General features: G+C 41.5%; 1 protein-coding gene across 1 annotated transcript in view; it reads left to right on the forward strand.

Annotated features, from left to right (window-relative positions):
* jade2 (jade family PHD finger 2) overlaps window positions 1-13109 on the forward strand; it is a 233848-nt gene that overhangs the window by 34245 nt on the left and 186494 nt on the right. Inside the window, 1 exon segment of the mRNA XM_030747308.1 lies at window positions 7239-7302. Within this exon segment, the coding sequence (XP_030603168.1) occupies window positions 7239-7302 (64 nt within the window).

Consider the following 13109-nt stretch of genomic DNA (forward strand, 5'->3'; position numbering starts at 1 on the left):
CAAAAATCAGAGAGGTGCTTCTGGAGTCACTAAATTGCAAACCTTTTTCTGTTTGGCTGCACCTTGAAATCCTGTCTGTAAAAGTTGTAAACAGAATTGCTGACAAAGGGCAGCCTTGAAGGAGGAGTCCTCCCGCCGAGAATGGGTCCGACTTACTGCTGACGGTATGAAGAAGCTCTTGATTAGAGCTTCTACCGTATAGAAATATAGTGGCTGATATATTTTTTTCTTTAAAAAACATAAAAAAGATTTTCCCTAACATTTGTTATTTGTAGCTATTTATGACTCCTTACTAAGGTCATGTGATACTGCAGTTTAAAAATGATCTCCTACAAGTTGTGGAGTACTCATTTATGCTCTGCTGGACTCGTATCAGCTGGTTGTTGTGTTTGTGGAATTCCAACAGGGAAGTTGCAGAGTACCCTCTGGAATAGACAAACTATGCAACATCAACACTCATAACATGAATGAAGGGTGTTTCTCCCGTGCCCTCTGTACTTTTTTCATTTTCATTTAACGACTGTTATAAATGCTCATACCGATATGTTGGCAAATAGCTAATATCAAGCTCTGCTGTCAGTGTGGCTGTATAGTGTCCCCATGTCCGTCCATCCATCCATTCTCTTCCACTTATCCTGTTCAGGGTTGCGGGGGGGTGGGGGGTGGAGCCTATCCCAGATGTATCAAACAAAATACATACAAATTAATAAATTATTTTATAATTTTATAATTGTGAATAATGAATAATTATGAATAATGAATACATTATTATGACGTATACATGAAAGTTGCTACTGTAGGTGACCATAATGGATCAGTATTTAATGTAGGATGCCCTGTTAAGAACTGCTGCTGCTTATTGCTATAATAACCCTTATTGCTATTGTTTAAAAAGGCTGATTGTTTTTGAATTAACTAACATGCTTAATGAAAATTTCATTAAGTTCTTTCATGTTTAGTTGCCATTTTAGTCAGGACTTTGGGTAAGCAGCAAAAGGAAAGTTAAAAGTCTAATTAAAAATAGATTCAATTATATAAAAAAAGTGATTTAAACCTTTCTGGCTCCAGAGATAAAAGCATGCTGTACCATCTGTTGTAGCCTTTTGGCAAGAAAGCAGACCATCACACACTCCCTTTTGCTTTTGTCTTTTTGTCTCTTGCTTTTTGCTGTTCTGTTCAGGACGTAACCCACAGCCGACCCGGTGTTTGGTTTGCTGCACTGATCGAGATAAAGTTGCACATTTGCGAGTCTTTCCCTTCTCCTTTCCTCCCTCACCTGCTCCATCTATCCATAGAACACAAAATACCTCAATCTGCAGGCTAGGCTGTGGTTCACTGAGCTGATTGAAGACATAGTTGTGCATACTGCATGAGAGAAAGAGGGACAGAGAGACGTACAGTAGAGATAGGAAGCAAGGTTGGGCGACTGAGGGGAGGGAAAGGAAGGGTATCAGGTGCAGATACAGAAAAAGTGAGGCAGAGTGAGAGAAAAATGGAGAAAATGAACTTAGTGGCTCTTCTTGGCAGTTGCAGAGCTGTTGGTCTGCTTTCTGCCCTAGGTGATCCTACTCAAAAAAAAAAAAAAAAAAGAGGGGAGGGAGATTTTTAAGGCGATACAGTGACATTTCCAATTACTGTCAAGTCTTTCACTTAAATGGGCCAGCGATTCCCCCCCCTCACACATGCATTGAGGAATGCTGGGCTGCCACATGACAGGAGGTTAAAGAGACTGTCTGCTTAGCTTACAATCACAGCTTCAGCACTCATGATAGCTATATGTTATAATACCACTGAACCTCCTGCCTGGTTAACTGAAGATACCAGCAGTACCTTAAATCATAGGTGGTATTTTTAGTACACAAAATAGGACAATTAAGCCATTCTTTTTGTGTTGTGAGAGTGGTTGGTAGGTTAAATAACTTTAGCAGCCAAAATTTGCCAGATTGGCTGACAATGTTTCACCGTTCTGGTCAGTTCAGTGAGAAAAATGAAAAAGAAAAGGAAACGGTGCAGTCCTAAGAGAAAATCTTTATAATTCAGTCCAAACATATGAGCGTCTGGCTACTGCTTAGATGTGCCGCTTTTATCCTAACAGCCATAGCCCAAAACAGTTGTAGGACTAAAACACCAAAATTGGAACCAAAACTAGGCCATGAGCAAGTAAAATGAACCCAGCTCTCCAACTGCTACTCTAACATTATACTGAGAATCACTTTGGACTGTCTTCACACAACAGGGAATAACTTTCAGGATTTTGTGCTTCACTAAGTAACAGCTTGTTAGCATTAACAACAAACCAAATGAAATCCAAATGTCAGAAGCTAGCCGTGAGCTCACAGTGCCAGGGTGCAAACATTCCCTTCCTCTGTAAAGACAAGAGCCTGGTTGAATGGCTGTGTAATCAACCATCTGTTAAATGCAAAACCTCCTGTGCAATAATTTTTATTATTTATGCAGCCGTTACCTCGAGGCTTTGGTCAACGCAGTTTAAAGATGTCAGGGCATTTTGCACGCCTTGATTGCTGCTCTCTAAAATCTTGTGGGACCCCAGTGAATGTTCCTTCTGTGTCTCTCGACTTCTGGCTCCAGTTTGTTTTTTTCTTATGCGATCGAGCACCTGCAAAAGGTTTTCTGACACACGCTGCACACCGTGTTCTCAGTGTTTTCATGCAGTTTGGGCTTGCCACCTCTTTCTTGTCATCACCGGCTCCCGCTGTTGATCTTTGGTCAGGCTGTTGAGTGACATCACTGCGTATGCTATTAGCGAGCTGGAAAAGGAGACGCTAATGCGTGCATGTTGTGGTTTGCACAACTCGCACAGAAAAATAAATCAAATAAAACCAGTGCTTTACATGGGAGACACCTGGCTGTTTTTAATGCTCAGCAAACTGACCGGCTCATTAAATTAACCACAAATCAGATCTTCTGAAAAACAAGCTTTGACACTGTGCTGCGCTTTGTCGAGCCCACGCCACAAAATATCTCTGTTGTTGTACTTGCTTTAAAACACGCCCAGAATGACTCGTTTAGCAGGTCGGTGTAAAAAAGAATAGACTCTCAAACATATTTTATGCCATATTTTCTTAGTGTTGACATTTTCCTTTAAGCGGTCAGGAGAGAAATGACTGCGCTGCTCATGGGAAAAATACAAAACAAAAAACAAAAAACCCTGAGCGTGGTATAAGTGGGTCGCCTGTGAGTTTAATAGGCGAGGGGAAACCCTGAGATGGATCCAAGCGTGCAGACTTGAAGTCAGACAGACGTAGCCGGAGGAAATCAGTGATGTACTTAACAACTCTCCTCAAAGGCAGGAAGACGAGGTAAAGCTAGTCAGATGGGAAGAGGTGGAAAGACAGAGAGAGAGAGAGAGAGAGAGAGGCAGCAGAGGTTGAGGAAGTCAATAATGTACTTAACCTTACTCCACAGACTCCATGTCCCTGTTATTGTAAGGCAAGTAAGTTGGGAAGGGGGGGAGGAAGAGGGGAAGAGTGAAATGGCAAGATTCTGGAGTGGAAATGGTCACAGGCAGCAAAGAAGAGCAGTGTTTTTTTGTTTTTTTCTCGTCAGCATAAATGTCAGAGTACTTAAGTGCGTGCAAGACAGGCGGGGAGGCCGGGGTACAGGAAGAGCCCCATATAAAAGGGAATAGCCCAGTTTTACTGCCACATAAATCTCTGCTCCCCACTATGAAGGTTGTAAGGCAGCTCCTCTTTTGGGCTTCCTCCCTCAGTCTGGCAGTACGCTAAAATGTCTTTTTTTTTCCCCCTCTGGTAGTTATCTGCTGCTGTCTCTTTATCTTAATCTCTCTGTCTCCTTCCTACTCTCTTGACCTATGCCCTCCTTCTTTCCTTTGACCCTCAAGCTAACAGAAGGCAAGAGAGTAAAAACATTTTATTGGGCTGTTTTCCCCTCACTTTTTCCCCTTCTTCTCTTCCCTTTTCTTTTTATTCACTTCTGGTCAGAGATGGATTTTAAATTAAACAAAATTAAAGTTTGTGAAAGTAAGCTTTATTTAGTCTCTCATTATAATACGCCATCATTAACATTTATGTGTCTGACTTTGTGTTTATTTTCATGCTGTTCTAACAGAATTGTGTCTTGCATGCATGTGGGTGCCTTCTGATCTTCTGTAACTGGCCCTCCAGGGCTTTGCCCACATTTAGCGATTAAGAAATATTCAAATTCAGGGTGACAAAAGATGCCGAAGCTTAAGTGATTCTTGATGCCACAAACTGTCAATACCTATGCTTGAGGGAAGAATTGATTTTGCACTCCGTGTATCTGTTTCTAATGGAAAAATAAAAACAGCTTGAAATGGTTACATCTAAAATTAACGGCAAGTCACTAGAGAAGGTTGTTGGATAATATTTTAGCTTTTAACATGTGTGCCTGGTAGTTTTGTGCATTATTAATCACTCTGCACTGACAGCTTTTGTTCATTACTTCTGACCTTGTTCTGTCTCACTCAGTCTGTCCTCTTTGCCTGTAACGTGTCCTTCATTTACTGACTCTAAACTTCATTTCTTTTTCTTCTGTAAGCACTTCCTTGTCATTTCTTTCTCAATTCAGTTTTCCATTCTCCCCTCTAGCCCTGAGCTGAAAATCATATTTCATAGCAAAGTGAAGTGTCAGAACAAAAGTCTGCCGTCGTTACCTGTGAAATGAAGTGAAAGTACATTCCTATGCAATGCTTGACATTAGTTGCCGGTTGAGAGTAAATGTGGGTTTCTTTAAGTGTGAGTTGAGCAAGTAGCCCAACACACATTTCAACAGTTCCAATAATGATTGTTTTTTTTTATTTCCTCCTTAGACATCCCTTTTGTAACTTTGAATATCTCTCTGATGCGGTGAATGCACCTGCTGCGTTATGTACAGTATGCTGGTCGCTGACAGAGGTCCATTCATATTCAGTGAGAAAATCTATACAGGAGATCCTTTGTGACTCAAGTGTTGTGCAGTCTTTTTATAGAGGAGGTCAATTTGTGTCACTTTCTGTATTGTTTGTTCTCATGAGTTAAGTGTCACGTGGAGTTTTCCTGCTTACAGCCAGTGCGTCTCACCACGATTTCTGTGGTTATGGTATTTATGCACATTGAATGCATTTCCTTTCTTTGAAAAACACTCAGTTGAGAATTTCCCTAGAAATATGCTTTTACTTCCATTCTGTTTTCATGAACTTGTTCCTTTTGTCTCCTTTTTGCTGCTGCAACTCTTTCTCAGTCACACAGGGCTGGAGAGCAGTCGATGTATGTTGTATGTTCTCCAGCAGGTGGGCAAGGGGCCGTCATTAGATGTAATGAGGCGAATGTTTCTGGTTTGCATCGCACTTTTCACAGTTTCACTACCAACTGACTACAAGTCAGTGTCCATGCAAACTTCAGGTGACCACGGAAATCTTCTACTGACCAAAGCAGTAGCAAGGAGGTTTTCAGTGCTGCACTGTATGCCTCTTTGTGACCAGTTTCACCCACCAACTGGTTGGGGAATACTTGTTTTTCCCCAGGCAAGCAGTTGTGCCAAGGGGTCATCGAAGAGGTTGGGGTTACTTTCACCAACTCTTCCTCATCTTCTTCTTTTGGTTGCTCCCCAGCATCCTCTTCTGTCATACCCACCCTCTGCGTCCCCTTCCTCTTTTCTGTGCAGTCTTTCTTTTCTCCTCCTGCCTGGCAGCTCCATATTTACCAAAATGATCTTTGTCCAATATATCCACTATCCCTCCTCTGCACATATCCAGAACATCTCCACCGTGCCTCTCTAACTTTGTTTGCAAACCGCTCAACCTGAACTCTCCCTCTGATAATCTCATTTCTCATATTCCTCATTTCTAATCTTGTCCACCCTGGTCACACACAGTGAAAATCTTCAGCTCTGCCACCTCCACCACCACCTTCGGCTCGGCCTACTGTCTTTTTGTCAGTGCCACTATCTCCAAACCATACATCATAGCAAGTCTCACTACCATCTTGTAAACCTTCCCCGTCACTCTCACTGCCACAAATCATCCCAGACAGTCATCTCCACCCTCTCCACCCTGCCTGCACTCTCTTCTTCACCTCTCTTGTGCACTATTGCTTGCTTTGGCTGGTTGACCCCAGGTAATTAATCTAGTCCACCTTCACTTTGCATCTTCACCATTACACTTGCCTCCCTTTCAATCACACACGTTTTCTGTCTTGTTTCTACTGACTTTCACTCCTTTTCTCTCCAGAGCGTATCTCCACCTGTCCACACTCTCTTCTACGTGCTCTCTACTCTCACTGTGGATTTTTCACTTACCCTGCAGTTAGTGAAATTCAGTGAAATGTGGCAGGACTTTACATTGAGTTGCTGTGCTCTTGTGCGCCTTTTGTTTCTCTTTGTACAGTTCGTGCCCAGTAAATCCAAAGAAAAATGAAAAATGTTGCAGCACAAAACTAAAGGTGGTCAAAAACTCACACATATGATTTCATGCTTTTACAGCATTCTTCTTCACTTCCTTTAAAAATCATCAAATTTTTTTTTTGAAGAACTGTATATATATTTTTCTAGCACTGCAACATTGCTGTGACTTTGCTGTAGAATGAATTCCATCTGGATCAAAGTGAAGAGCGGTCCAAAGCTCAATTTTAGTTTTCAGAGCTTATCTTAGAATTAGAAAGATAAGGTGACAAATGAACCAAATGCTGTTATTAGAAAGAGATGTCCACATGATAGAGGTTGCTTTTGAGTGTGCTTTATCACAAAGAAACACAGCTGCTTTGAGCTTTAGAAAACATCCTAGATTTTATCTGGATGAGAGAAGCCCATGTTTTGTTTTGCTCTCACTTGATTTGGTTTCACTCCATTATAATGAAGAAAGAGGTACCTTCACTATTGAAACAGATGCATAAAAAGGGACTTGTGCAAAAGCCCACAGTGAATACAACACTAATAAAGGATGAATTCATTGTTGACTTGTCCAAGGATTCCCTCTGTATGTTGGGGGGGAAAAAAATGGAACAACTGTATCCCAGCAAGTCCAAAGTCCTAATGTGTAACGGTGATCAAGTCAGTTTACTCTGGCAGGCTGCCTGCTGGAGGCTCTGACAGATTGGTGCCATCAGCGCATTATTTCATTAACACTTGTGTTTTCATGGTGAACATCTTCTCACTCGTCATTTCTCTCTCTCTCTCTCTCTTTCTTGCCCCCCCTCTTCCCTCACTCCCTCCCTCCCTCCTGGCCTGCCTGCCTGCCTGCTTGCCTGCCACCCCCCTAACAGATGGAGAGCGAAAAGAAGAGGAGAAAATACTCCACAAGCAGCAACGACTCTGACACCACTGACAGTAAGTTGGGATTCAGGGAAAGGGAATATGTGTGTGTGTGTGTGTGTGTGTGTGTGTACGAGACTAGGAAACCTGAAAATGTGAGAAAAGTGAGTTCTTCTGCTGCTTTTATATGGTGAGCTGCCTGGTTTTAGTCAATTCCCACTGAGCATTTCTCGTATTCACTCTCCATATAGACTTTCCTCCTGTCTCACGGTTGTCCTCCCTCTGCTCATTAGGACTTGCCATTTTAAAACATAACTGCAATGGAAACATGAATATGATTTAGCCAGTTAATACAACATAAATCACTGATGGGATTAAGAAGAAGTTTTAAGAATAAAGTTTTATTTTTAGAATAAGCCTTGGAAAATGTTGTTCTTTGAGAAAAACACATTGTGGTGCATCATTTTTATTATTAATTATTTGTACATATTTGAGCAAACATTTTGATACATTTTGAAGCAGAGCCTGCTAATAAAGGTGGTAGAGTTGGACAGTATCAGTAGGAATCTCATCTTTTTTATTTATGCAACATAAAATATCAGTAATATCCTTCTGTGTAGTAAGTACACCTAGGGTTCCTGGTTTGACTCTTTCAGCTGGCAAGGGCCCCTGTGTATGGAGCATGTTCTCCATGTGCTTGTGTGGGTTCCCTCTGTGTACTCTGGCTTCTTCTCACAGTCCAGAGACTTGCATTTTAGGTTAATTGGCGATTCCTTTGACCATACAAGTGGTTGTCTGTCTCTCTGTCTTGGCCATGGCATGAACAGGACGACTCCTCCTGGGTGCACCTCAACTTTCGACCCATAACAGGTGGGCCGAAAAACCTGTAACAGGTGGGCCCAATGACTGAATTGGGAAAGAGGTTAGCAAGATAGATGGATGGATGCCCGTCTGTATTTGTCTGCATCTGCATTTCCATGCAAAGTTCTTTCACTTGCAAGACCTTGAGGGTTTTCTCACATTACAGTTTCAGGTCCACCCACAACATTTGAATAGAGCTGAAATCTGTATTTGTATATTATACAGTCCCCTTTTGTTAACTGGTACAAAGGTTTGGGTCTTTCGATCCTGGAATCCTCTGTTAAAGTAAAGAGAAGATGGGCTGCTATAGAGAAACCCTCTCTGATCACTCAGGGGAAATCCAGTTGATGCTCCATAAGTACGGAGGAAGCTGGGAATTGTGCTAAATCACTTGAACTCGATGAACTGTGTCAGTAAAGACACCACAAACTGCAACCACGCTCTTCTTTCTTTTCAGAGGATGCAGTGTTCAAGCGTCAGTATTCTCACGCTTTCCCCACCCTCTGCTGAGGATTTATATGCTATCTTTTCTGCATCACTTTATCATCACCCACAAAGTAGATTCAATTCATATTATGAATGACGTTGTGACATAAATCAGGTTTAGTTTTTATTCATTTCTGCACTTGGAGATCTCAGACAAAGCTGTTTTTTGCTTGCAGAATATGTCTGGATGTCAGTCCAGGATGTGTTTGAGCTGCCTGCATTAGTAAATTAGGTGCTTAATACACATAGACTGTAGCCTCAAAGCCAATAAAGCAGGCATGTCACATTTGCAGTGTGCAGTTAACTTATTAAGCCTGGCCTTGTGTGCTTTGCATTTAATGTTGAACATATAGTTAATTAGCTAAGTAATAAATGGATATTATAGGATAGGACGCATAGTTTGATGGACTGGCTGATATGTTTTCTTCCCAGACTTAATGACACAAACTCAAATAACTTCTAAGACAAACAGCTATAAACAGATACTGTGTGCTGCATGAGGATAGGAACATCTGGCCAGACTACTGCATGTCTATGACTGGCAGCTTCTGTTGGAAATTAATTTGTTAACATTCTTTAAATAAAATACATTGTTATACAAGCACAAATGGCCATAACAGCTGATGACTGTCTTTAAAATATGAGGGTTTATTCACTAAAAGACAGCTAGCAATTTTAATTTAATTTTAAATGTCATTCTTCTCGGCTTTTGTCAGTTCACTGTGACTAATTCTTGGCATTTTGCAGCATGCATTTTGCAGTAAGCAAATATATTTGTTTGGCTATTTCTTTGGCAATATTAGAGAACAGATCAAAATTAGACACATCAGAAGGCAAGCTGTAGAATTAAAAAAAAAAAAAAAAAAAGAAATAAAATAAGAGGACCTCACATTTGTTTTGGTGTCGCTAAACCCAGCTGTGCTAATGAGGTTTTCAGACATTATTTTAATGCTTGTCTAAATTAGTGTAAATAAGAGAGAGTTATCCTTTCACAGCTTGGTGCCTGGAGAACTATAATGATAAAAGTATTCTCACTCATGTTGTGGTACATTTTCATTGTACCACAGTGAAACAAAACATTTTCATTTGTGATTATCGTTCTGTGGAATTAAATCCAATTTCCTATTTCAGCGTAATGGAAAAATATCAGTAAGATGGCGCTGAAGTGATAGAACAGATTAGAGAAAGATAAGCATCTTCTCTTTCTCTGTTCACTTATCGCTGATGGTTAAAGTTGAGGCACTGACATTACTTTAGAAACTTAAGGAGAAACAGCACTGTAGGCTGTTATGAGGACGAATGCTTTGGCCATGTTAAAAGCACTGACGATGAATTGAATAACACTGATCTTTTCATTGCGATCGAGTGTACCGAGAAATCTTGGATCTTGGAATTCATGCATTCAAACATGCCACCAATTTAAATACTGCTGCTGAACAAACATTGGAGAGGAACTCCCCGATGGCAGCGGCCTTCACCACAGCGAGACAGGCCTTGCCACACTGTCAGAAACCATTCAAGAATGTCTTGAAGAACACAACAAAGAGCCTGGCGTAGCCTTCAAATTCCTAATTCTGAACATCTGCCAGATGCACCGGAACAGGCCTGATCCTTGGAGGCCCCACCCCGCAACCCACAGGACCCAAAGAAGCTGCTGCCAACTTCACAGTGGCAGACACCACAGGACACCCAAGAAGTGTTATGTCTATGTATCGAGGTGTCCAGGCTGTTTTAGGAGCATAAGACGTAGCTGAATGCATTATTGGACAGGTAGTATTGTTGTGGGTGATCAGTGGAGCTCTACAGCCAGATTAAATCTGGGGAAAGTAGTCAAACTGTTTACACTACAGGCTAAAATGACCTCTGACAGGCTTAACTGTTGTGTGGTCACAGGTCTGCATGTATAATGTATTTTACAACAGGTTTAACAGGCTGTTTTGCAGACCTGACAGAGCCACTCCATGCTGAAGGCCATATAGTGTGCTTTATAATCAGCCTTTAGCTGATAGCTTCCCCTGCCCACGGCAGTGTGGGCTCCAGCTGCATCTGCTCACTGGAGGTTATCAGGTTTCTAATTGAAGGATGCCCATGATAATTTTGGCTGCTGTGCATCCAGCGTGGCTTTTAATTAACACACGGCCACGATGGTAACTTCCAACTGTGCCCTGGCCCGTTTTGGTTATCTGGCCACAGTGATGGAGCTCTGCAGCTGCATTATGTGGAGCACGTGGATATAACCTGCATGGACACACACATTTTTGTGGAATGCAGATTCATGGGTAAGCTCAAAAACCTTCAATGGATTAGTATGCAGTCTATTTTCATACCCACCACACTTACACGCACAAAACACAGTTACTAAACAGAGAATTGTGGATAAGAAAATCAACAGTGTCTGAGTAAGGTGTCATCATCATCAAACCTCTGGGTGCTGTTTAGCTTTTTGATGTTTATGGTGGAGGCTGCTGCTGTTTAGGCATCAAACTGTGCTGAGATTAAGATATGTGATTAAAAAAAAAAGAAGAAAATAAATACTGTGCCAGCGCTTGTTGTGTTTTGCATGTTTATTCTTGGACACCCTAGAATCGCACTGCCCCGTTTAACTTTGAAGAATGAAGGTTGGTTCTGTCTAACACGCACACTTACGTACACACAGCACTCACTGTGTCCTATCTCAGCCTGTAAGGTGGCACACTTTGAATTTACAGCTTAGAATAGCAACAGTAGGATGCATTTCAATATGTTTGACAAAACCCTGGAGGGCTGAACAATATGAGGCGCAGTCAAGAAGTCAAGGAGTTTAGTCTAAATAAAGTTCATTTGTGTGGGCTGATTTTAAATATGGCTGATCTCCCCTTCAAGTTTGCTTTCTCATGAACCTCAGGAGCACTTTTCAGTGCAAGTGCTGTGTTCAGATCACTCCCTGAAGTCCTGTTTGATTCATCTGCACTTATTCCTCTGTGATGCATGCTGCATATCCCCCCCCCCAGTGCTGACACACTGACCCAGTGTAGGCAAAACGTGCATGTTGATGGGGGAAAAAATGTAGAGGCATGGATGTGTAAGTGGCTTCCAATACAGAATATCTTTTTTGTGTGAATTGGGTGTGTGTGTGTGTGTGTGTGTGTGTGTGTGTGTGTGTGTGTGTGTGTGTGTGTGTGTGTGTGTGTGTGTGTAGGAGAGAGAGAGTGAGAGGGAGAAGGAATTTGTGATTTTTGAAGACAGGCCTGACAGCAGCTCCGCTCTCAGCGCAGTTAGCTATTCAGACGTCACAAGCAAAATTAGCGGGGTGGCAGCACTGCTGTTGTGGAAAGGGAAATATGTTGAGTGGGAGGCAGCACATGCATGCACACTCACATAAAGTCACGGTCGCAGTGCGCTATATCGCATAATGTGGGTGAATTTGTGTTTTCCATTACGTGTGTGATGTAATTTAATTACTGATTTGATGCAATTTTTACTGACAGTTTTCTTATGGGGCACACATGAGAGGTGCCGCAGGAGGTTTTGTGATTTATTCCTTTGTTTTGAATGTAGGAAACAGCATAAAGAAAACAGTGCGCACATACATTTTTGCCTATCAGTGCGGCCTCTGTTCACAAACATGTGTACAGGCACACGTGGAAGGATGCACACACAGGGCTGTTGATTGAAGCGGTGGGTGGGATATTGGCTTCGGTGTCTGGTTAATTGCAATTAGGTTGTGTATTAATAAGGTTGTAAAGGACCGCAGTGGACTAACCACTTAACAAGATGCTGTTTATACTGCCATTACTTATTAAAGCCTTTAATAGATCATCATCAATCTGCTTCAATTAAAGGTCTGACTCATAGTGGTAGTACTGCCACGGGCAATGAAAGTCACAAAGAAGGTTTTTGTTTGGTTGCTTTTTTTTTTTTTTTTTAATGATTCTCCGCTGCATTTGAATCACCTCCACTGGTGTGAATTACAAAAGTCTTGAACCCCATCTCATGCTCATTTTAAGAAGCTTTGATGAGCAGCTTCTTGCTCTCTAATAAGTAACTAATTCCCTGCTGGTTCATGCCGGCTACAGTGTTTTTATTATGCTTTTATTGTAAACCCTCTCTGCAAAATAAATTTTTTCCATAAAATGTCTTTGGCGTGAATTTCAGCACATGCTGTGCAATTGAAGTCCAATCTACAGCCAGAGACCTGTTCCTCATTTTCTCCACTTTAAATCAACATTCGCACTCATTAAACATTCTTGACAAATCAAACACAGATTAAGTTGGCTTTGTGTTCTGATCCAGATGAATGAAGGCTTGAAACAAGCCGTCTTTCCAACTGTGAGCTTGAAAAAGGAAGGTCAGAAAAGGCTAATTTGTCTGCCAGAAAAATATTGATGTTTTCTCCTCTGGTCCTGAGTAGAATACTTCACTGAGAAAAGGATGTTTGCAGCACTTCTCTTAGGTTGTGTCCTTTGTGGTGGCCAGGAGGGTAGATTTCGAAGATAAATTTAAAAAAGTCATTCTCTCTGTTTTAAATGGATTAGCAGTTGCTGGAAAGCTTTTAT

This window comes from Archocentrus centrarchus, chromosome 14, assembly GCF_007364275.1.
Source record: "Archocentrus centrarchus isolate MPI-CPG fArcCen1 chromosome 14, fArcCen1, whole genome shotgun sequence".
Classification (NCBI taxonomy): Eukaryota; Metazoa; Chordata; class Actinopteri; order Cichliformes; family Cichlidae; genus Archocentrus; species Archocentrus centrarchus.